We start from the raw sequence: 24,935 nt of genomic DNA, 5'->3' as shown, positions 1-24,935 counted from the left end.
GGAAACTCGAAGAAGCCGCATATATGTTTTCCAACAACGCATTTAGCCGAGTTAGTATAGAGATACGCAACATATGGAAACCTTCAATCAAGTGGAACATGGTCGAATCCCGCCAAACGGTCAGCTCCCACTAAAACCGATGAAGCGGTGACAGGGAGAGGGGAAGAGGGGTGAAAGCACTCGAATGCCCTATTCAGAAAAATTTGGAGTGGTTTCAGGAAAAAAGAGTGGTAGCTTATACCAATAGGGGTATTCATTGGGTTTTAGGGTTTATGAGTACACTACCTAGAAAAAATTGTTTATAAAATTTGGTTGGCTGACGAATAAGCTTGGTAAAATTCGATCAACCGAAAGTTTCGTTAAAAGAGAAAGATAGAGCGTAAGGAAAAATATGATTTCAATCAATTTCGGTATAATAAAAAATCCGAAAACTATAGGAGGTTTTTCAAAGTATTGTTGATATTCCTAGAAATCACTCGTTATCCCAGAATTATTTAAAGATACTTTGTTATTTGATATAATTATAGTCTTCCTTCAATAAGATCCCCATCTAATTTTTTACGTGATACTACCTATACACTATTCAGGAAGTCCAATTGGATACATGTATTTCGAACCACCAAATTTTCTTTTAGAAAATTCGATTTAAAAGAAAATCGTTTATACCCATTCAAATTCAATAGCTCTTTTGTGAGGGAAGCATCTGGATATCCTCTCTTTCTCTCTCGTGTACGGAACTGAACTAAAATGGTTCGGATCATAATCCAAACTCTGTAACTCGATTATGGCTTCGATCTGCTCAAGTTTGATCAAATTTAACTGGGTTTTAACCTGAATGATGACATGAAAGTATTTCTCAACCAAAAAAATATATAATCAAATCGTTTTTAGTTTTAGAATGAGGTTTTATCCAAACAAATTTGATATCTCTCTACTGAAAAGGAACTCGAAATATAACAAATGAAAACAAATAAAAAATGAAATTTTATTCCTCATAAATTTTTCAGTTTCTCAAACAAAGCATCTTGTTCGTATCATTGTTTCAGTTGTATGATAATATTTAAATAAATGCAATCGTCCTTTTCAGTTCAGTGGTTAAATGTTCAGATAACTATAGTTGCTATGTTATAATATAACCTTCCAAAGAAAACAATCTCGAATTTATGGTCGGAGTCAGAAATAAAACAGTTGTAAAATTTTCGATGGCGAAAAAATAAATAGGATTGAATTTTCAATGAGAGTTCTTATACCCCATAATCCAACTCAAATAAACAGCAATCGATGACTTTTTGATAGATGTGTTTGCACCAATTTAAATCAAATTTAATGGTAGTTTGACGGCTGAGATTTCGTATTTCGTTCAATCGGATAAAAATAATTATAGATAAATCGGTTTCAATCGACGATCTAGAAATACAACTCAATCAATTACATCGTCTATTTTTAAGTGGTCAGATATTTCGGTACCGTAAAAAAATCATCTAATTGAGTGCCAAATATTAACATATACAGGAACATTCGTCAGGATCACAATATGTCAAAATATACAGTAGGTGATAAATGAGTTATTCCAACAAATATGCCGGAAAAAGTGAATAAATCTGATTGTGAACAGAATTCAACACGATTATATTATTTTTAAATTGGAGTAGGAGCATGAAAGTGCATTTGTCACTGTCGATTGCAAATAGAAATTCAACTAAATTTGAGGATTTGGAATGTGATGAGTTAGAAGTGAGAAACTCTAGCTGTTTCCACTCCTGAAGGAATCAAACCCAAATCACATGGGTCAACTTTGACGGGAAAAGTACACAGTAAAAATCAAATTGGAACATAGTTTCTGCATTGATTCGAAAAATGTTTTATAATTTTTTCAATCGAAAGTTCCAATCTTTCTAATTCCTGCTCTAGCGACAGAATTGAGCATTATGGAGAATCATTTCCAGTTTCATGACCTGACACTCAATACTCTGTACTTACTAGTCCGATCAAATTAGACCAAAAAATAAGAGTAACGCTACGTAAATTCCTACCAAGCTGAAAATCACTAAGATTGTTCAAAATATGATTAAAAATGAAATTTGAAAGTTCTCCATCTTTCCCCTGTATGTAAAAAATTATTCAAGGTCAAAGGTCAAAAAAATTAGTTTTTTTCGCTTTCCAGCAAAACGGCGAGCTTAACATGAAAATACTTCTGACAAAAATTGTAGATCATAAAATTATCTACCAAAAATGTATGGATACTTTTTTCCTACGAGTCACCGTTTTTGAGATATAACGACTCAAAAAAATTGTAAAAGTTGTAATCGTCTTAATATCTACACGTTTCCTTGCCACCAGGGTGGCTCGTAGGAAAAAAAGTATCGATACATTTTTTGTAGATAACTTTATGGACTACAATTTTTTCCTGGAGTATTTTTATGATAAAATTTATCGTTTTGCTGAAAATCGCGAAAAACTCATTTTTTTTACCTTTGACCTTGAATACATTTTTTTCCGCACAGGGGAAAGATGAAGATCTTTCAAATTTCATTTGCAATCATTTTTTAAACAATCTTACTGATTTTCACCTTGGTGGGAATTTAGGTAGCTTCGAATGTCTAAAGTGACCGGAATATTACATATTATTCATATCAAATTGTTGTTTATATTTTAAAACTATACAAATGCAATAAAGTGATTGAATTCCTTGTATATAGAAAATAATTCAAAAGACGTTCACCACTAATGAACATGTTAATAGGCAGCTTGTGTTTTTTTTGCGGAAAGTTTTGCAAGAGTTTTGAAAATTGGTTCTGAATAGTATTTTTGTATATATATATATGTATATATATATATATATATATATATATATATATATATATATATATATATATATATATATTCTAATATTAAATTTTACAAAAAGGATTTGAAGCTTTATATATTCTATTAATTATCCGCGAGCGCTTTCGACAGTTGGTAGTACTGTCATCTTCTAGGCACTCCTCAAACTGAACTTGTCATCCTGTCGTCTGCCTCTTTATACGGTCAGAGCGTCTCAACTCAGGTATTTCAGGTACTTTAGGTGAATTTGCCTGTATTTGTACTGCATCAGGTACTCTTCTTTGTGTTAGATATTCTCTAGGAATGTATATATCTTGTTGTGTTTTGATTTGTACTTGTTCCTCGATAAGTGATTTATGACTGTTGAATATATGCATGTTCAAGTTTTCCCAAATGTCCATGCGGTTACCCTTGTTGACTTGTTTTATGAGTTTTATGTTCTCTGGTGGGGGGAAATTATGTTTGTTTTGTATGGCGTGGGTTGCGAGGTTTGATTTATATACTATTGGATTCATGTATGCCTTTTTGTGCTCATTGAACCTTTGGATTAGTTTTCTCTTGGTTTGGCCGGTATAGAATTTGTTGCAGTCCGAGCATTGTATACTGTATATCCCGTTTTGGTCTTTGTCTTCTTCTTTTTCATAGTTGTTTATTTTTTGTGTTATCTTCGTGTTCGGCTTGTATGTGATGTTGATGTTCAGTGGTTTGAAGATGTTTGTTAGTTTTTTGGTTTGGTGTCCTACGTACGTAAATGCTGTCCATCGTTTTGTTGTTTTGTCTGTTGGGGTGGCTTGATCCTTGTTCTGTATTTTTTGTTTCATTCTGTTTTCTAGTTCATCTATTGTCTTCTGGGTGTATCCGTTTTCGTTCGCTATTTGGTATATGACTTTCCGTTCTTTGTTTCGGGCTTCTTTGCTGAGTGGTATCCTTAACATTCTATATATGAATGCGTTATAGGCAGCCATTTTGTGTGATGGTGGATGGTTTGAACTTGCGGGTATGGTGGATATATATATATATATATATATATATATATATATATATATATATATATATATATATATATATATATATATATACAGGGCTATTCAAATTCGTTTCTGTACATGGGGATCTCGTAAACGATGAGAGATGGAGTGTCGTTTAAATTATGGCTAAGTTGCGTATTTTAGAGTCCTATTCAATGATGTAAAGGAATCGAATATAGCTCTTTTGGTTCTGGAGATATGCAGGAAAAACCAAAAAATTCCAAATTATTTTTTTGCCTATATCTTCTTTATTCGCAGACATATTGAAAATGTGTCCACATTTTGCTATTGGCACTTAATGTGGGCTCTCAGAATATATCCATGAATTTTTTATACAGGGTGTCATCTGACTTGGGCCACCCCCATCTTTGAATTTTTAAATACGAACCTGTATTTTTTGTTCTAGTTTTCGGATCGTAGACATTCACTTCATACCGAGAAATTAAATTCAACTTTATATTTCGGAATTTTTCGGTAATATTCGATAATAATTGTGTGAATTATTCCTTTTTGAATTACGGCCCTGGAAATTGGTTGGTTCAATTCAGTTTCAAATAATATATTGATTATAAAAACATGGAATCGTTTATATGTACGAAATGAAATTTGTGTATAGTAATAGTAATATGAACGTTAAAATTGTCATCATCTTCATTCTTCAATCTTCGAATTCTTTTTCTAGTGAGGATTGTGAGAAGTCTAGGAAGTTCAGAAAGTTTTGACTGTCAAAATACTGTTTCTCTGCAATCCGCAAATTATTGTACCTTCGATTCTCTTAAGTCCTCAACCTTTTCGAGTGCCGTTCACTAGGATCTGGATCATCTTCATCTGTAAAGGAAAAAAAGCGTAGAATCAGTGGAAGGAGCTAAATTTCAATAACGGATCGAGTAATAATGAGGTATTGCAAGCATAAGAAGGAGCAGGATAAACCTGCCTTCCTGCACCCACAATTTCGCTGGCAATTTGTGGTGCACTTGCACGAAATCAGCTAGAAGCGCAGGGGGAGCTGGGGGAGCAAGCGTGATCACTGGCTCTAAATCTGATATCGCTTTTCTTCAACCCCACTCCTCAGGGTCTTTTTCCACACCAAACCAGTGCTGAACCTGGTGGTAGACCCTGAGAGAGTGCTTCCTCGCTGCAGCAGCACTAGGTGGTAAAGCTGCTACGTTTGAGTTGAACGTGAACGCTGCCTTGGTGAAGAAGATTAACCTCAGGTGGTTGATTTTGGGTGAGGTTTTCCCTGTGTAACCGTACAGGGAAACCAGAAAACGTTCTCCTGCAGCGATTACTGCTTCTTGGGAGGCGTTGGGGTTTTTGAAGATGTTGATCACGTTGTAAAAAGAGGATGAGGTCTTCAACTGGGGATGCACAAGCTTCCAACTTCAATATTGCATTCCCGTGTGAAATCGTCGAAAATCTCGATTTTTGGAGTTTTGGGGTTTTCCCTCTATTTTATCGTCCTCCCATGGCTTAATAGTTGACCGTAGAAAAAAACTTTAACAACATAAAATATAGGAAATTTTACCTCCTTCCTTTCTGTATAGGTGATCTTTCTACTCTAAATGCGTAGTTTTCGAGTTATTCGTAAAAAACGAAAACAAAGTCGATTTTATTCACAATTTTTGCAAAAAAAAAATATTATTGGCAAACCTCAGATTCGGGTTCAGCAGCCCAAAGTACCATATAGAACCAAATTTGAAAACTCTTGCAAAACTTCCCGCAAAATACCCGTTTTTGACACAAGCTGTAAGTTTATAAGTAAGCCTATAAGTTTTTCATACGCTTGTATTTCTTGAAAAAATTCACTGACCGAGCGATTCAACAACGAATATGATACTGATAATAATCATCATTTGAAATTACTTTTGGGGTAATTTCCACAACGAAGTTTTTAGAGCTATAAAATGGTTCCACTATATAATTCCAGTTATAAAATAATCCAATTAGGTCAGGATGATGTGTTCGAAATGTGTCGCAGGAAATAAAAACTGATAGTGAAATGGATTTTTAATGTCAATTACAAAAAATTTCATTTCATAATCTATAATAAACATCATGGTTTAGATTCTATCAAACCGAGCTTGTGCGGCTTTGAAATTATCACCTAAGAGACCCAATTTCAAAAATAACCACTGAAATGATATAGTGCGAAGGTGCATGTTTTGTACTTCAAAATAATGTTTCGCGATTTATTCCTACGGTTTGTAGGTCTTTGTTAATATGACGTCAATGAAGAACTGAAAATAACTTTCTCGAAGTGCTTAATTACTCATTTATTCATGAAATATCAGGACGTGCTTTTAATGAGATTATTTTATGGATGTCGTTGATAGATAATAGGCTATTTTTCACTGGAAAATGTCTACGGTGTCTCCATAATTCGAAAATATATGGAAGATATTTTATCATGAGTAATTAATCAATTATTTGAGGTTTCACCAACTAACTCAGAGAAAATTGAATTTGTTGAACTATAATATATGTTTGAATTACAACGAGAATGATTATAGAAGAGGTCAATTTTTTTTGTGAAAAGTTTTTTTATACTTCTTCTTCTCTGGAAAAATAATGTGGAAAACTTCCAATGAAAGAAAGAAAATAACTACAATGAAAAGTTTTTAGAAAGATAGACTATATAGATCATACACAGAAGATTTTTTCTGATACAAACTGGAAGAAACAACTACTCTCATATGAACAGTGAATTACACGAAAATCATTTTACACATTAAGTACTGACAGATGTTATGATATCAAAACAAATATTATTCATAGGAATGCTTCACAATATAATATTTCATATATTATGAAATATATTAGAAGATGGGAAAACGGGAAAACTGAAAAGTTTTCCCATTATTATTTTCATAATTTTCAGATTGTGGTCGATTAAAAACTGATTTTCCCTCACAAAAAATTCCTTTCGTTCAATATTTAAAGAAAATTGTTCACTTTCGTTATTATGGCTGATTCTGTTGATTCCACTTCTTTGCTGATAATTATTTGGACAAATTAATCACAATAGAGCTCATCAAAATGAAAGTACAAACGGTGGTTTATCAAAACCATTCAGTTATGTTTCGACTGATACGATGATTACCCCCTTCCAGATCACACTCATATTTTTTCCATCAAATTTGATTTTTTCACAATAACTGAGTATAAATCATTGAACAAGTTACATATTTGATGGATCAGTGCATATACTGGACATAGTATGCCTGTGAATGTCACAGCTTTGTGGCAAACCTTTCGCAAACCTTTCGAACTGGTTGGTTATTCCTCCAATAGATGATTTAATATGAGTTTAGTGTGTTCTAGCGTTTGTTGGGATCATTTGTTGTTTTTTCGACTCCAGCCACGCAAAATTTTGTGAAATGCCATCATAATCAACTTAGAAGTAGCTCGTACTGTTCTACCTGCAATTTCATTCCCCTTGATACTTAGGTACTTGACTTGGCATTATAATTATAATTATTATTTCATTTTTCAGTTGAAGATCATGAGAAAGGTAGGTAATATTTGCTGACAAAGTGTTTTTGTCTCGGAAAAATATGCATTTTTTGCACTGATAGAATCTTTACATATGAAAAATGGTCGTTTTTCACTATGAATGTGTAAAACATTAGGGCTTGCCATATAACATATAACTCTTCATTGAATATGCTAGATCTTGGATATGGAACTTTTATGCGTTCATTCATTTCCTGAACAAATAGTTTGATTCATCAGTATACGTCTGTTGGAAACCTGTACATCTTTTGTTATTTTCCATAAATGTCTCTTGTGGAACCAAATTCGATAACTATATTGCACTTTTGATGGCATTCAACTGGCTTCATAAGCCGGAGTGGTATCTGTATGGAAGAAAAGTGGTATGCATTATAACTTTGGAGAAAACTGTTATTCTTGTACCAAGTGATTTAGTTCTGAAAAGTTGTCAATTGTATTTTTGATTGAAAGGATTTATTTCGCTTGCCCTGATATAATTCGAAATCACTTCACATGTATTTCTTCATTTGACAAAAATATACTATTTATTATTATTTCATCACGCTTTTATTAGCTTCACCTGTATGTATGTATGTTTGTTTGTTTGTAACTCTCCTTTTCATTTCATATTTATTCCTGTTTGAATGCTCAAGATCTGATTTGACAGAATTATCGACGTTATTGCTTGGTCTATTCGCGGACAGATGGCGCGAACTCACTTTACTCATTTGAAAAAAGTATTTTTTTAATAACACGCTCGTCTGCTGCCTTATTTGTAACCCTCCTTTGCGCGCTTTCTGCCTTTCTTGGACTTGTTGGCTGATTTTCAGGCTTCCTGTCCGGCTGATTGATTCCAAAGTTAAGATAAAATAAATATAGTTTCAAAAGACTAAAACACGCTTTTATAGCAAACGATACTGAAAAATGAAAAATAAATGTAATTTAAAAAACTAAAAAACACGCTTTTAAAGAACATCGAACTGAAAAGTTAAAAATTATCTCGAAACAATATCGAAAAATACTGGCGTGGGCGCTTTGTGCCATATTTTTTGTATATCAAGCACCCGTCGCTTTCATCACAATAATACTAGTATTTTTCGTTCGTTATTGTTTCAAGCTTATTTTTTTTTAAATTATTTTCAACTTTTCAGTTCGATGTTCTTCAAAAGCGTGTTTTTTAGTTTTTGAAACTATTTCATTTAGAACAGACTTCGTATGTATTTGAAACGACGTATTTCTAATCACGTGATCGTACCCTGTTCCATTAGTATGAGTAAGTTTATGATCGTAACTTACATAATCTGGCTTAAGGCGCGTCCACACTATGTCGAATGTGTCGATCGACAGCGGTCGATCGACATAGTCGACGTAGTGTGGACGTGTCCATCGATAAATGTCGAGTCGAATGAAATCGATTTTTCCGACAGTCGAATGAAAATAATTGTTCATCCAACAATAAATCTTTTATAAATTCAATTGTACTGTACTTTTTTCTCCCATTAACGAAACTAGGTCGAATCCAAAACCTCCTGGAACGATGAACATGTTAGTTTACAAGCGTGGACAAAAATATGACAGTAGCAGCGAAGAGTGATGAAGAGAATCTTCATCACTCATTTTGTTTTTGTTTCGCTTGTTTCACTAAATATAATTTATTTAGAATATTTCTTACTCACTCTCTTCTCACTCAACTACTCACAGTCGACTGATGAAATACGTCCACACAGCAGTATTATGTGTGGAAGAGGCAACTGTCGCCTATGTCGTTCGACATTATCGATCGACCTTGCCATCGGCATAGTGTGGACACCCCTTTATCAATGTGATGACAGATTCATGTTCATTTTCGTTGATTGCAAAAACTTCAAAATTTTTTAATTCCTATTTTTATTTGCATCTAGTGTTATGAGCCTAGTTTCCAAACGACTCATAACACTCATAACACCGCTCCTTTGTTGAAAATTAATAAAACAGAAAGAATCGTATTCGGTCACATCGAAATATTTCGACTACCAATTGTTTCCATCAACACGTTACTCATCCAATTTAGTGAGACGTGTTCTCGATACATGTTTGCAAAGCAATGTAATTCAAGCAATTTATTAGCGTACCATAAAATTTCGTCGTGAAAACACGGCAGCGGAACGGTAATTTATGATACTTATGAAAAGCTAGTGCAATTCAGAATTCAACGTCGTGAAAGCCAATAATCATCGTAAACAAATCGTTTGCGTTGGTGGAGTTTTAACGTTGATATTAATTCCTTCAAGAAATATTAAATATGAAACTAGCATCTTCGCAATAATATCCTGTTGGAAATTGTGAACGACCACGCATTCATAATAAATTCTGTTCGATCGTTTCTGTAAAATGCAATTTCGATAAATATTCGTTTTCAACGTATTCAAAAAACACTTGACAGTTCACAAAACCGCGACACGTGTTTTGCTATACATTAGCATAATGTGATGTTCGAAGATGATATTGTATAGCGAAACACTTGTTGTGTCAAATGGAATTCTCACATTGAACAGTTTTTTTGAATACGTTGTAATAGATTTTCATCAAACATCGGTCAATTCTACCATATTTTCAAACGATTTTATTAAGGTTGTGATGTTAGCCACCAATATTTATTCTCAGGTGAAGTTTTCATAGAAGGAATTTTAAGAATTATCAAATTGAGAATCTCCAAACATATATAAAGTTTTGAACTTGATAAAACTGATTCCACTAATGCTTGCCACATTTGAGAGAATAATCACGATATCAGCATGGATTACGACACATTACTTACAGAAAATGAAGTACAAAAATTGAATATTACTGGAGATCTTGATCTTTTTCTTGAAGATGATCACTAAGTGATCGAAACAGGTATCGAGGTGTTAAAATAACCGTTTGGTGTTGGGAAAAAACTCCAGTAATATTCATTATTACATCAAATGTTCCAAACCGTGCATCACAAGTACAAAAATTGAACCTTACACAATCTCTGGAAATCAGTAAACGCAAATATTAAATTTTTTTTTCAAATAACCAACAAACAATCATTCAATCGGTCACTAGCTGGTCGGTTCGATGTGGGTGCTTTGTTCACTCACTCGAATAGACAGCCATGTTGGTCGGTGGTTTAAGCCCTAGGCTGAACGATCGATTTTCACTTGCTATCGTCCAACCCGTGTTGGGAATCACACGTTAAAAGGTAAGACTTCGTTAGTCCTTAGCTCGTACAAGTTTCGAGTTTTGAGGGTTGTCGTTCGTAGGGGTGCGACAGGTGGTTAACGGAAAACTTGAACTTGAACTTGTTTTCATAATTAACATATTCATACATATATCTAATTAGGTTTTGATATAACATTTTACTTGATTTCCTAGAAGTAACATCATTTTTTTCCTAATTCTTCTTTCAAAATATACCTGTTTTTAACAGATTCAATAATTTGTCTAATGAGGTTTGCCATTAATTACGTACTGTTATATAAAAGATGTTGTAGAATAGTTCGATGTACCAGTAACTGATGAAGCTACCGAGTAGCGAAACAAGTTCAAAATACGATTCATTGTGAAAATTCAATAATTATTATTATGGATAGCGATTTTATTTCAGATCTGCTCATGAATAGATTAACCAAACAGCGATAGATGATGGATATTTCATGCGCTCATGATATGTTAAAAAATATATTTAAAATGTTTTTTTCGTTCACCAGCTGTCGCACCCCTACGAACGACAACCCTCGGAAGTCTTACCTTTTATTTCATCAGTTCGGACTTCATTGTCCATAATATAATACAAATTGATTTGAAATCCCTGAAAGAATCTGTAAAAAATTAAAAAGATTAACCGAAAAAGAACAAATTCATTGAACAAAAAACTGAAATTACGATTTTTTTATATTTCTATTGTTTGATAAATTAGTTAAGAAATAATTTTAAAATCATAATTCACACTTTTAAATAGTTTGGCGAAAAAAATTCATTATTCAATTGTTTATTAGTTTAACAATTTGTTATAAACAAATATTGACCAACTTTATATTTTTTTTCTGAAGCAGAAAAAAATTATAAAAACAGCTATATATAGATACAATTTTTTTTTCAATATATTTCAATTTTATGATTTAATTAATCATATAATTTTTTTATGGCACTTTTTCATATATAGCTGTTTTTATAATTTTTTTTGCTTCAGAAAAAAATGTAACGTTGGTCAATATTTGTTTATAACAAATTTTTAAACTAATGAAGAATTAAATGATAAATGAAATATATATTTTTCTGCCATACTATTTAAAAGTGTGAATTATGATTTTTAAAAGCAAAATTATTTCTTATATAATTATTTAAACATTCGAGATATAAAAAAATCGATTTTAAACAACTAAAAATTGAAATTAGGAATTTTTTTTATTTATAATCATCTCTAGACAACAAAATAGCACAAAAAATTTTTCAAAAATATTGGATTTCTCTATTTGTTTCAAACAATTCAATAAACAAATTACGTAAAAAATTCACATCCTATGTTAATAACTGCCATTGTTCAATGTGAAAACAAACAGCTTAATATCAATTAAAAAAAAATATCAACAATTTTTAGATATTTAATTTTGCAATAGTTATAAAAAATCATAATTAACAAATCAATGAATTTTTGTGAACTTTTATCGAAGGATCGTATGGAATATATATATCAAAAAGGCTCCATGAAGTTTAAAATTTATAGACCAACTATTTATACCTTTTATCCCATTATTTATGCCAACGGAGATTGGGAAAAAATTTGTTAGTTAACAATTGAATAACTTTTCGAAAAATGGTGATAAAACTTTTTTTTGTACGGGACTCGATCAAGAGATGTTAAGAAAATACTCGGTTTTTTTCAAATTTTAAAAATATCATTTTATGTTTTATTATTTCTTTTGATAAACTCTCTTTAGCGGCAGCGCGCGCATGCCGCAACAGCCGCGCGGAACCCTATTTCCAACGTTGAATTAAAATTATAAATAATGGAGATAGTTTCGGGAGTTGGAACTTTTTTATCGAAAACTTTCTTCTCTTTAACGAGTTTTTTTTCAAAATTTCTCAAATATTAATATTTTTTGAGTTATTAACGAAAAACTAAATACCATTTTTTTTTCTTATTTTGTTAATAACAATTGCAATTTTTTACCTGCACCAAAATCCTTCAAAAACCTTTTTCTAGAGGTGATTCCGAATCGAATGAGCTATCGCTCATATTTTTAGGACCTTTATCTCCATTTTCCATGTTTCTGAACTTGATTAGACTACCACTTACTACATCCCTATTTCACTGGCGCTGACTCACAACAAACGTTGCGTGGGACAGCGGAGGAACTAGGCGTCAACTCTCATGCGGTTTTTGAAGGTTCAAACATATTGGAAAGGGGAAGAGTTCAAAAAGTGGGTGCCCCACGGTTTGAACGATTGACAGAAATTGTCACGTTCCAAAGTCTGTTGTTCTTCGGTTTTGCGCAACCGAAATGATCGTCACCGGTGATGAAAAGTAGATCCTTTACAATCACAGGGAACGTTCAGGACGATGATTGTTCACAGATGAGCCACCTAGGCACTCACCAATGACAGAATTCCACCATACATAGACCATGGTCAGCGGCTGATGTGATTCATTATAACTTTCTGCAACCTGGCCAAACTATCACAGGAGAGTTCTATCATGAGAAAATCGACGAGATGTACCGAAAATAACATCAGCAGCAGCCGGCACTGGTCAACAGTAGAGGTCCAATCCTGCTCCACGACAACGCCCATCCGCACGTTTCACAAATCATCGTCTGAAAATTGAAACAATTGAGTGTCGAAATTCTGCCTCACCCACCATACTTCCCAGATCTTTCGCCAACCGACTGCCATCTTTTCAAGCACTTCACTAACTTTCTCACCGGTAGAATCTTCGCCAATCAGGACCAGGCAAAAACGGTCTTTCTCGACTTTATCGAATTCCGGCACCCAGTTTTTATGGTGATGAAATCATTCGACTTGTGTTACGTTGGCAAAAGTGCACTTACTGGAGTGCTGGTTTTTGATCAAATTGAATAAGTATTCACTGTGATATTGAGTTCAAAATAGACTCATAGATACTGATTTCGAAAATATTGCCTTTCTTGAACAATGCCTTATTTCTGGATATAATACCAATATCTCGTTTCCGATGGGCAGCGCGAGCGCAGAATAAATATTATTTGAAATCAACTGGTTGTCCCAATCGAAATCAGCTCATACAAGGTTTATAAATTATTACTTAATAAATAATTATAAATAATTTTCATTTTTCATCAACAAATACATCAACACTAAACAGGCCAGAGATGATGCGGTTGTTCCCATTATTGAGACAGCTATTGAATAATCTAAACGTCAAAGAACAGCAATTATAGTCGGTAAAGATATTGATTTACTTGTAATTGTAATTGAGCGTACACTATCTCTTGAACAAGAAATTTTCTTTGAAAAAGTTGGCAAAGCAACTGTGAAAACGGAAATATACTCCTCTATGAGTTTCGACAAATATTCAAGTTCTAAAAAACATATTTTGTTTCGTCACGCTTTAAGCGGCTGTGATACGACTTCTGCGCTCTTTGAAAAAGGGTAAAAAAAACGTTTTCAAGAACATTCGAGAAACTTTCTAATTTGGATGAACTTGCCGCAGCATTTGAAGAAGAAAACTGCCCGGTTCAAAGATCATTTGATAGTGGATTGCAAACTTTATTAGCTGTTTATAATGCTCGAAAGTCTGTAGATACTATCGATCATCTTCGTTATGCACAATATGTCGAGCTAACAAAGCTCAATAAACCTGTGCAGTTATCAAATATCTCACCAACAAGTGGAGCAGCTCACCAACATTTTAATCGTGTTCATTACCAAGTTCAAACTTGTTTAGGACATGATTTGGAACCCCAGGAATGGGGTTGGATTATGCGTAACGGATTGCTAGAACCTATCATGACCATTTTACCACCTGCTCCAGATGAGTTATTCAATACGATATTCTGTAACTGCAAAAGTGGTTGTGGTTTAAGATGTGGACGAAGGAAAGCGGGGTTGCAATGCTCTTCAGCTTGTGGCCAGTGTAAAGGGCAAGCTTGTCTCAATTCTGTAGCATTAGAGATCGATGTTAAGGAAGATAGGTCCTTTGATCCAGAAATCATGGAAGAATTGGAAACGAATCTGGGTGAAGATGACAATGAAGATGATAACGCCCTTGAATATTTACAGCTTCGAGAAGACGACGACGATGAAGAATAGAAAATTGAAATCAAAACTCATTATTCTTGTAATTATTTTATCTGTTTTTTTAATTTTGACATTCACGAATGTATCAAATGAGATGTTTTAATAAAAATATCATTTAAAATTTTTTTCTCGTCTATTCATTTTTATTTATTGAAGAATAATTACTGTAGATTAGATTTAAATTATAATGTAATATATATGTTTTCCTCTACAAATTCATAACTACACGGGCAGGTAAGTGTTATTAAATGAAGTGATACTTATTTGAAAATGAATAATTAAGGAAAAAAATATTCAAATATAATGTATTTGTTAATAAAAAATGAAAATTATTCATAATTATTTATTAAGTAATAATTTATAAACCTCAAATGAACTTATTTCGATCGGTACAACCCTCTATCTCAAAAACGATTCAACGTATGGAAAAATGTTTGAAACAAAAGTTGTAGAGAATTTATTTCTTCAAACGTGCAAAAAGTCGTTTTTTTTGACTTTTGACCGTCGAATCATATGTGAATTTTGAGAGAATATTTTTATGATGCCAAAATACAAAGTTAATACAAATTCACAGCTGGGTATGTCCACTTTTCTAGGCAAACCCTCTAAAATGACTGGATTAAATCAGCTAGTTCAAGCCAGAGACGAAAAATAACACATTCGTGATTCAACACCAGACAGAGCTGCTTCGTCCCGCCAAGCTCTTATCTCATCTCAGAGCAATCATTCTTTTTTGCTCTGGCTATTTGATATCACTCCATTGGATATTTTCATTAATTTTTATTGTAATTTTCTGTATCAAATCGTTGATATTGAATTTTTTCCATAGCAATGTTTTTCCATAAACTACATCTCATGATTCTATTTTCAGGAACTTCATTTTCAAAAATATATCACATATATCACTTTACATGTTTCGCTATCACATTAGCTTTCTCGTAGTGAATGACATACTGCAAGTTAATTCTATATACTCCATTTTTATATACTCCACTCATCAAGTGAGAGATACCTACATAGGTATTTCTTCCATCACAATTACCCAAAGCATCTACTCAACTTTCATTCCTAAGGTAGGTACATCCTCAAATTATGATTACCTAAAGCCTATTTATTATATCAAGCCTACATAAATAATACAATGTCGATTTCTAAGAAAACCATTTCAGTAATGGTGATCTATCAAAATTCAATTGGTCATTCGGTAAAATATTTGAATGTTTAAGTTTGATAATTGATTTCAAATAATTGAGCTCTAAACCTTTTTTTTTTCTATGTGTGAAATTTCAAAATCTTCGTTAAATGTATGATTTTCTTCTAAAATATGATTTGAATATGTTGAACTTGTTTCCTCATTCACATAGGTCATATGATGTTCTTGTATGCGAATGCTAAATTTTCTGCCAGTTTGACCAATATACACCTTAGGACAAGTGCCACATGATAATTTATAAATTCCTGATTTTTCGAATTTGGATATTTCGTCTTTATCATTTTTAACTAGGTTTCCCAAAGGATCACTTGTTCTATAGGCAATTTCAATATCTTGTTTATTCAAAAATGAAGCCACTTCTTCTGTTGTTTGTTAAAAATATATTGAAGTTTCATATTTTGATTTGATTATCTTACTCGTCAGCAGAAAAAACCTCCCGAACTGCTTTTGCGAAGACTCTTTTGGAAATTATTTTTTTTAATAATTTCGTTTTAAATCCGTTGTTTACTGGAATGTCCTTGTTGAGTTCTTAATTGAAATCATCTATTGGAAAAAGAATATTGATTTATATATGAATCATGCTATTATAAGATGCCATTTTGTGTTGGTACGGATGGGTAGAATCGTAATGAATAGTTCAATCCGTATGGGAAGGTTTGTGATAAATTGAAAAATCATGTTTGTTGTTTTTTCAACTAATTGTCAAGTCCAAGAAATTGATTAACTTTGAATTGTCTGCTTTTACTACAATAGTGAATTCAATGTTATCATGAATTTTGGTAAATATCCAATTGTCTCTTAGTACCTGTAGAACACACCAAAACGTCATCCACATATCTATGCCAATACAAGAAATACCTGAACAAGGGATGCTTAAGATGTACCTACGTATTGTTCTTGTGGAGCTCAAACATCCTCAACGTACTGCTAACAAGTTGTTCCGTGAAAAATAATTATCGATTGTCGTGTGATTCCTCACTAGTTTTTATGTACGTGTGATTTTTTCCACTCTCGAAATGACATTTCGATCGTTGCTGTTTGGTTATTATTTTGTGCTAAACACGATTTTATTTTATTCCAGATATAATGTCGGAAGGTGCTAGTGACAGAATGTCATTGCCTCCGGATGACTGCAGCCTGAAGGACGTAGAAACTGTTAAGAATAATAGGCCACCTCCTCAACTAGATATACTGCCGCCCCCACCAAATAATAACCCCAAAAAGGCTCCACTGGTAAGCCAATGTATACAGTTCACTCAGTATAAATAATTTCACTTGAATAAACCTATCAATGAATAGGTAATGTGAGGTTGTTCTTTTATATTGAGAGAGTCAGATTTCGATGAATTTTTTGAAAAAATTGGTTTGAAAAGTAGAGCTATATCTTACATCGCCTGAAATGGAATAGAATCGTGAAAAACTACTTCAGGACATGAACGTGAATGATCTCTCAGATCAAATATCATTGAATCATGTTGTCACAGATAGTCATTACCTATCCTATCCTATCCTATCCAACTAATTGGTCAGTTGCATACAACATAATGTAACTTTGCAATCAAAGAATTCAAGTTTCATTCAAGTTACACTTTTTTGTTAGATTTCCACTGACTAGTTCACAAAACTGAAACACGTGTATCACTACACTTTAGGTTTGTACATTCTCCAGTGAGTATAAACACGACTGGAGAAGTGAAACACATGTTGTGTTCTGTGAACTGTTTGGAGAAAATCGCACTTTTGAATATGGGATGGGTATGATTTTATACTCAAATAAAGTCTTACTGATGTTTATACATTTTTTTGATTCGACAACTCTAAATCAAAAATCTTCTCACTAATAAACTTGATTCAACTGAAAATATTATCAGATATCACATAAACTAAGTAGAAAATTTATATACATACAGAGGGAATGATAAAAACATACATTCTAAATCTAACAAGCACAATCTCACTTGAATACATCATGGATTTCCATCAAATATCGGCATATTTCATCACATGGATTCAAAATCATTTCAGAAATGAAGTAAAATCAGGTTTCTTTTTTATTTCAAAGAAAGGGTCATGGAAAGTAGTTGAAATATCTAATATCTGTTCCACTCGTAATTTAGTTCAGCTTCCAAATAAAAGAATATGATAACGGATCGATAAGGTTATCTAAGCACCTTGCAGTTGTAAACCGATATGGAAAATTATTTTTCAGACACTATCATTTGTGGTAGACATTATCAAATGCGATTAGGCAACAGACAAAGTGTTCTGGTTGAATCTACAGAATAGGTTCTGGTTTTCGGATGGTTTCAATTGGTTTTATTACTTTTGGTTGAATTGGATCACCTGATTCGAGAGCAATTGGGTTAACGTAATCAGATTTCAATAATGGTGATTCCTACTTCTATTCGGTTGTGATTATTCCTGTGTTTCTGAATTTCTATCGCCTCCCTATAATGTCTTGGATAGTAATTCTGTGTTTGAACGAGGTATTGTATCTTTTCGAATGCGATAACGTGGGTACCTTTTCTAATGTATGTTTTGCTACTGGTGATTTATCGGTATGTGCCAAGTGATAATTTCTCTTGAGTTCTTGAGTTTTGGGAGGTAAAGATCCGAAATTAGCGAAAAAATCGATTTCACATTGTACTTCTCATGATGATGTCGATTACCTACATTTTGCAGAGAAGTTTTTTCAATGACATGCCCATTTGGAGTTGCCTTGACATTCTCTTTTCTGGATCATTTTGCCACTGAGTTTCCCGAAGAAACTCTTATCTCTTTTGTCGCGGCTGGGGTTAGATTTCTCATTCGGATATCTGACTGTATGCGTTGATTTCCCAAACACTTTATGACCCAATATTCCATCTTTACTAGTACATCTAAGAATGCGATGATTCCTTGGATTTCCCGTTCAATTGTGAATCGGGATCCTGATGGGTTGCGGGAATTCGGATATATCAAAAATGTGTTAGTTACTTTTTACTGTGCTGTTATACCATGGATGTGTCATCAATGAAACGCGGTCAACAATATGTTTTCATGCTCGCTCTACGAGACATTCCACCAATTTTCCCGTAGAGAAATTTCCGTTTGTTCATAAAAATACCGTCCCACTAGAAATACGTCAAGATAAACAGTGAGCAAACAAGGCACTGATGTCTGCTAGCGATACTTTGCTGGTCAGCTGGTATATTGTCTTTGACCAAACGAATTTTTGGAAATGTGTCATCAATGAATTACTCTACTTTCCGGGACCTGCTGTAGTAGTTAGTCCATTTAAAAGAGCTAAAAAATTTATAATCAGTACTTTTTTGTCTATTTTAACTGGACTAACTACTACAGCAGGTCCCAGATAGATCAACTTGTCTAATTAAAACTTTGTTAAAACAAATCCATTATTTTATTTCCTTTTCGTTTCGTTTCGAAAGTAATTTAAATTTCAGAAATAGCCATATTCAATTTTTTTAATTTTTCACAATACTTATCAATATATCACGATAACGACAACTCGATTTGTTGAGGAACCAATTCATGTAACTTTTGAACTCTTATATATACAATTTTCATTTTTCAATTGTTGATACATTGAATAATGAAAAAAATGTAATGCAGTTCTGGGACAAATTTATTAAGTGTTGAAATGTCTGCCAAAGTATTATTCAATTATATCCATATCCCATATAGTTTCAATTATACATAAATGTTTCAAAATATAATCATCTAACTCGTGTCGCGTTTTATATATTTTCGTTTTTATTCGCTTCACATTTTTATATTTTGCTATGATTTCACTTCAAATATTTTGTAATGACTGAAGCGTTTATTTCAAAGTACCGCTATTGTTTATTCAGAAATAAAAAAAATATGATTTTGATAACCAGCTAAACTCTCAGATTGAAACTTCTATAACTCATTAATCATCATGAATCATAATTCATCGAAAGTTCAATTATATATAAACATCGATACAATAAAAACTGAAATATCATGTGAAAAAGAAAACACGAGTTGATTTATTGAAACACATCTATGATAGAGAATTTGTCAGACATTTTATCATCGAACAACGTTGTTGTTCATGAAAAATACTAAAAATCAAAAAATAAAATTCTATAAATAAATTGCTATAACAGTTAATCATCAATGGATTGAAAAGTCTCGGGCCTAAGATAGATGGCGCTAGTCTTGTATTCACCGTTTTTTCAGTTGAAACTAATCTTTTAAACGAATCTGTTGAAATTTCATGATATTCCACTCATGAGTTTGTGAGTTATTGCGCTAAGAGTGAGACTACTTTTGTTAATTCCATAACAACGGTTCAAAACAATTCTGTGTTTTGAGTTTCACACTGCTTTTTGATGGGAAAAAATATGGTTCAAGCGAAGCAATGGCTTGAAAAGTATTTTAAGGACTCCGTTTCTTCGGAAATAACAATGAAACGTAGCTTTTCTACGTGGTCGTAGGTAGACAGCGATGATGCAGAACGCAGTGGCCGTCGAAATAAGACAGTAACACCAGAAAACATGAAAAAAATCCACAAAATCGTTTTGAATGATCTAAAAGTGAAGTTGCGTGAGTTAGCTGACATTGTAAATATATCATGTGTTGGCTTTATATTGCATGAGCATTTGACTATGAGAAGGTTCTGCTCAAAGTGGGTGCCGCGCGAGCTTACTGTTGACCAAAAACAAGAACGTCTTGATGATTCCGAGCAGTGTTTGGTCATGTTTAAACATAAAAAACCGGATTTTTTTTGTCGATATGTGACAATGGACGAAACATTGATCCATTAGGTACTTCACTCCGGAATCGAAACGATCGTCATCTGAATGGAGGGCAACTGGTGAACCTCGTCAATTAGCTGGAAAAGTTATGTATTATTCATCGACTATTTTGAGAAGGTAAATAACATCAACTTCGAATATTATATAACGTTATTGGAGCGTTTGAAGGCCAAAATTGCAAAGAAACGATCGCATATGGCAAAGACAACAAAAATTTGTTTCATCAAGACAACGTACCGTGTCACAAACCAATAAAAAATAATGGAAAAACTATATGAATTGAACTTCGAATTGCTCCCAGCGACACTGGCTGTTCGCAGACCTCAAAAAAATGCTCACTGGTGGGAAATTGCGCTCGAATGAAGAGTTTATTTTGAGGCAAAAGATAAATCCTTCTACAAATGTGGTATTGAAATGTTAGAACGGCGCTGGAATTATTGTGTTTAACGCGTTTTTTCTCTTATATCAATTTGTTTCTAAACAAATCAACCATCTAGTATCGTGTAATATCAAGAGGTATGATGAAAAATAAAAAGAAATATTCATTATATACGTCTAGGTATTTCTGAAACTTCAATCATTTCTTAAAAAAATAAATGATAATCAGAATTTTTAAGGGGTTTTCAAATCAATAGACAATTCTATTGATTATGAAAAAAAAAATTGTTATTCCTCTGAGAGATGTTAATGCCGTTATTGATTATTCAAATTATTGTAGAATAAAAAATTCATTTTTGAGTAGAAGCTTTCTGACTTTATACTCATTCATCATCTTCATACAAAAAATGTATGGAGGCGATCGAGAAGTAGAAAGAAAGAAGCTCTCTTTCCGAAACCAATCTATCCTGAAATATCCTCTCTTTTATTTGAACAAATAATTATAAATAAAAAAATACGAACAATTTTTTCAAGAAAGTTTTTGGCTTTCTACTACTGCTACTCCAAAAAAAAAGGATGAGGGAATCTTCCAAAGAAAGGAAAGAAGTAATCAATTTGAAAATAAGTAACTTTATACATGGATGTGTAGATCATGCAAAGAAGTAACTTTCAGACACAAACTGCAAGAAAGTCCTCCTGAAACAGCTACTTTCATATAAACATTGAATTACACGAAAGAAAAAAAATCTTTCGAAACAAATACTTCTATATGAACACTGAATTGTACAGAAGATACTTTTCTCTAACTCAGTTTGTATTTCAAACATTCGTTGTGGAATAAAAATCAGATATCATTCACATGAGTTCTACTTGAAATGAATGGTAACAAATTGCACTTACATGGAACACTGTCATGTTTGAAAATCAAACTGAGTAGAGAAAAGTATCTTCTGTATAATTCAGTGTTCATATAGATGTATTTGTTTCGAAAGAATTTTTTTATTTCGTGTAATTCAATGTTTATATAAAAGTAGCTGTTTCAGGAGGACTTTCTTTCAGTTTGTGTCTGAAAGTTACTTCTTTGCATGATCTACACATCCATGTATAGAGTTATTTATTTTCAAATTGATCACTTCCTTCCTTTCTTTGGAAGATTCCCTCTTCCTTTTTTTGTATGAAGATGGAGTAGGAGAAAGCTAAAAACTTTATTTCCCAAAAATTAATCACTCCTAAAAATATAACCCCTTCAATTCAATTTTTTCAAGTCATTATTTTTCCATGACAACAGAATGATAAAACTTTTTTCTGTTTGTACTAGACGTTTTCATTGTTTCCCTACTTTCAAAATATCTCATTTCTATTTGTCAAGTATTGATAGTTTTTGAGTTACATATTAAGAAAAAGTTAAAAGCCTTTTTCCATCCTAATTTCATAATACCAAATGGGGTGGAGAATGACTAAAGAACATTCTTCTACACGCCATCCTGACTCCAAGTAGCTATTGCTAATATTTTCGATAGCTTTATCTCTGTCAAACGCGAATTTTGAATTGTGAACTAGACTATAGGGTCGTTAGCCACTAGCTCATAAGTAGACAAACATGTCGTATTCTCGATAGGTCTTACTAGCATATTATTTTGTGACTTTCAGGCACGTCATATACGGTTTAACATGATGGAAGAGCCTCGGGTTTTCGAAGGAGTTTTTTCAAAATATATTATCATCAAGCTCGTAGGAAAGAACAAGATGATATCACCTAATATATAATGAAGTTTAGGGTTTATTCATATTGATGAACTGAGGATATCAACTTAAATGCATTATCCAAGAGTTCAACGTCAACTCTCGGGGTTTAAGATATCTTCCAAGAGTTAGTTCCCCTCTTATTCCCATTACCGTCATTTCCAATTAGAACACGGGTTACAAGACCAGTAATGTCGGAAGTTCCAGAATTATAGGCGGGATAATTCTGACATAATTGATAATTAATTCCGGGTTGTATTATCTGGGAAATTACAAATCCACGTGAATGTTCGCACAAGTTCTGAACCAACTTCAGGAATTCAATGGGTGATCTCTTCATCTCCGAAGGAAGAGCTTAGATATATTATTTCAATTGTTATGCTTGAGAAAACAATTCACAAGATTTCAACAGATACAGCAAAATTTCACTACAGGGATGTTCTTTGCTGATAAGTCACTTCTTCATTCATACACTTGAAAAAGCTACTGTGCTAGCGAAACATGTTGTGATGATATTTTTCCAAATGAAGTTTGTGGAGATCAAATCGTGAGGTATAATTTTTGAAATTTACTTCTTTCTCTAATTATTGATGGAGGATTCGAAGTTTTCATTAATATACTTCATCAATACACAGACCTGTTACTTGATGGAAAAGTAACACTAGGTACCCATGATAGCAGAACAATCTTCGTACTTATATAGGTGTGAAAATTGTTTTATAACCATGGTTAACATGTGTACTGTGATATATTTTCATTTTGTTCCTCAGCGAATTTTCCGAATTCAAAATGGACGAAGAACTGAAAAATATTTCATTCGACATATTCGAGTAGTTTTTCATTAAAAAAGTCTTTTCTTCGTCCATTTTCTCCTGCTAATATTGAGATATTAGAGATATTTTTCTAAATCTTTATTATTCTTAACGAATCAAGAAAAATATCACCCATCTTTAGAATGAATCAATCTAGATTTTATTTTTTGTAAGATGTGCATTTTTTGTCTGCAGAATTATCCGCTGGCAAACAGATGATTTGATAATCTGAGTTGAAAGATGAGATAAGTGTAGTATATAGAAATTATGTTATTTCTAAAGAAATTGTTGCATAATAACTTCGAGAACAGGATTGTCGTTCATGAATAACACCAGCATGAGTGGTAGAAATATTCACTAAAAATTCATTGACGGCTACTTGTACAAAATATGACTGACATAAGTAGAGGCTATATGCTCGTTTTCATTTGTGGAAACGTTACTGATAAATTACCCAAAATGTCAGGCTACTGGCACGAAAATGGCGACGGCCGAGTGATGGCGGAGCGATGCGACGACGGAACGGTGGCGATGCATACAACAACATCTACAGTATAGGTGACGCGCACGAAACGAGCGGTGGCGAGGCGTAGCGATCGAGCGATGCACGGGCGGAAACAGAGCGACGCACCGCGGAAGCGACAAGAACAAACTAGTGTGATTAAGTCGCTCGCGATTACAGTAGTTTAGAAAAATATTAGAATACCAATATCAGATGGAAATTGATAATGAAGAATTTATCCCGTGTATTTTGTCAAAACCAGCTATGGGACAGTAAAAATGTTTACCTCACCTCGTAATAAAGGTTAGATTCGCCAAGATTACTTCTTTCTTCATTTATTGAATGAACACCATCTCTAGGTAATGATAACTACGTGCTCATTAGTAAACTTGGCTCCAATAGTTCTCTTCGATGTGATCTTGTGTTACGATGACGTGACATTTTGTTCATAACTCTACTTCAGCACGACTGTCGCCATCGCTCGCGATTTTCGTGCTCCCAGCCTCATAGCATTTTATGAAGATGTCATAATTTCTCACAAATAATTAGATAATTTTTATTGGAATAATCTTCATCTTCAGATATGCATAAAAATAAAAAAAGGTTTGACTAGAGGCTAATATCAATCAATTTTAAAGAAAGTTTTTACTTAACTTTTGGTAGTTTCGATGTTAACTCACCAAATTACGAACTTGTAGTATCTGAACAAGCCGTGAGAAAAAAATTAAATACTTAGGTATAATAATAGACTGTCACCTCAGATGGGACCACCAAATTGGATACATAATAAAAAAATTACGATGTATTCTTCACAAATTCAAAAAATTCATTGATATTTTGAATATAAAACAAAGAATTATACTCTATAAGAGCTTG

At 33.0% G+C, this 24,935-nt stretch overlaps 1 protein-coding gene across 2 annotated transcripts in view; it reads left to right on the top strand.

Moving 5' to 3' along the window:
• LOC111507868 (capon-like protein) overlaps positions 1-24,935 on the top strand; it is a 212,815-nt gene that overhangs the window by 167,251 nt on the left and 20,629 nt on the right. For both annotated transcript variants that reach the window (XM_074171896.1, XM_074171895.1), the window contains one exon: positions 16,922-17,073. In XM_074171896.1, the coding sequence (XP_074027997.1) occupies positions 16,922-17,073 (152 nt within the window). The remainder of the gene's footprint in view (positions 1-16,921; positions 17,074-24,935) is intronic.

The sequence above is a fragment of the Leptinotarsa decemlineata genome, unplaced genomic scaffold, assembly GCF_025532065.1.
Source record: "Leptinotarsa decemlineata unplaced genomic scaffold, Ldec_3_MD MMD2_tig00000035_RagTag_RagTag, whole genome shotgun sequence".
NCBI lineage: Eukaryota > Metazoa > Arthropoda > Insecta > Coleoptera > Chrysomelidae > Leptinotarsa > Leptinotarsa decemlineata.
This window is presented reverse-complemented; position numbering and strand designations above follow the sequence as displayed.